This window comes from Sphaeroforma arctica, assembly GCF_001186125.1.
Source record: "Sphaeroforma arctica JP610 unplaced genomic scaffold supercont1.6246, whole genome shotgun sequence".
In the NCBI taxonomy this organism is placed as follows: Eukaryota; class Ichthyosporea; order Ichthyophonida; genus Sphaeroforma; species Sphaeroforma arctica.
Window position 1 is genome coordinate 1 of NW_014034312.1, and position 1706 is coordinate 1706.

The 1706-nt window shown below is 32.5% G+C and overlaps 1 protein-coding gene across 1 annotated transcript; it reads left to right on the forward strand.

The window, feature by feature from the left end:
* Positions 1-866: 866 nt before the first annotated feature.
* Positions 867-1046, forward strand: SARC_15521 (hypothetical protein; the record flags this gene model as incomplete). Its single annotated transcript, XM_014290363.1, has 1 exon — positions 867-1046. A coding segment is annotated over one exon (180 nt), but the record flags the coding sequence as incomplete, so codon positions are not given.
* Positions 1047-1706: the final 660 nt, after the last annotated feature.

Below are 1706 nucleotides of genomic sequence, written 5' to 3' on the forward strand. Positions count from 1 at the left end.
TATATAGTCTGTACATCGCTGTTCCGTGGCTTTGAATAACATACTTGTACAAGTTATCAATCACCAATATGTAGTTTTAAATGCGACTGTGTGTATCCGTAAATTAGTGCCTCATTCATGGGTTATGATTTATGAAAGCGTTTCTTTTTTTCATGGCCTACTAGATTTGGGTCTCTGCGGAAGAACCTTATTTCTGCTCGAGACTCAAAGAGTCGAGAGTCGAGTCGAGATGTTATATATATTATTTTGTAGAAAAATATATTATGGAAGAAAAAAAAAAGCCTTTATATTTGACGTAAATTTGTATTTAACTAAATCTCTAGAGCATCCCGTAGTCCCGTACCCGCCTACATCTAACTATGTTTTAAAACCGTTAAACGTAAAGGTTTTTAGATTTTTTAGGTTGTATTTTCATACTTTAGAAAAAAACAGTTTGAAGTAAAACTTGCACCTGTGGAAGATCTACTAAAAAAAACGAAGTAAAAGAAAATGACTAAAAAAGGTATGACTCATTAAACGTACATATTTATGTATTAGTGGGGTTTTTTTGTGTTGTTTGTTTTTAATAAAAATATTTAAATATATCAAAAGTTGAACGCATATACATACATATATGTTTTTTTTTTTGAAAATAGAACACGGCTTTATAGCGTATGATGACTCATTACTCCTATTATAATATTAGCATCCTGATATGTTTTGACGTGTAAATAAATAACTCTGTTCTTAGGTCTCTCTGGGATGTATCACTATATGTATGAAATAATATTTATTTGCATTCTTCCCTTTTTAGCCTTTTAGACCAAATAACGCACAAAAAGGATAAGCGCTTCTGATATGCCACGCATTTCTTCGAAGAATACACGATGGCCACAGATCCAATGATGCACATCAATTCGGAGTGGTCGGGGCTAGATGGCCTTGATGCTTCTAGTATCCCTGATAAATGCGTACACGAGTTGTTTATGGATATGGTGGAGTTGTATCCGGATGTACCAGCGTGTTGGTTTGAGGATGACAAAAGCACGACATTAACTTACAAGCAGGTGTGTTAATGACAAATCTATTCGAAGCTGATTGTATTGCAATGATACTCAGATGAATTTGTATAGAATTGTAAACTTCGAATGCCGACATCTAAATGAGTTATCTGCGCAAATTTACGTAAATATGTATGTTAGAAGCATATTTTATTCTCGCGACGAAATTTATTCAGTTAAATCTACATACAATGCTACAAGTTGGATTTGTGGTCGTAATTTATATGTATTTACATTATATATACAGAGCTGTGCATATATGATTCACAACAGGTGCAAACACTGCATACCATAGTTTCCCTCTCCATATTCGCCCTATTCTAATATATTTTTGTCAGGACAATAACTTCACCATAGCACTCGACAAGAGAGCTTTTCATATCTCGTTCATTTTAAAAACATGGGCTTAGATGCATACGTGACAGAATGATCCATTCACTACTCTTGTGATCATAGTTACATCTCAAGACAGTAGTAATATAATATTGCGATTTCATAAATTGACACGCTGATACAAAATATATTCAACATAAATTATATATATATATATATATGATGCAGTTACACAAGGATTTGTTACTATATTTAGCCCTTTGTATATTTATATATATATATATATATATATATGTGTGTGTGTGTGTGTGTGTATACAACATATATAGGATA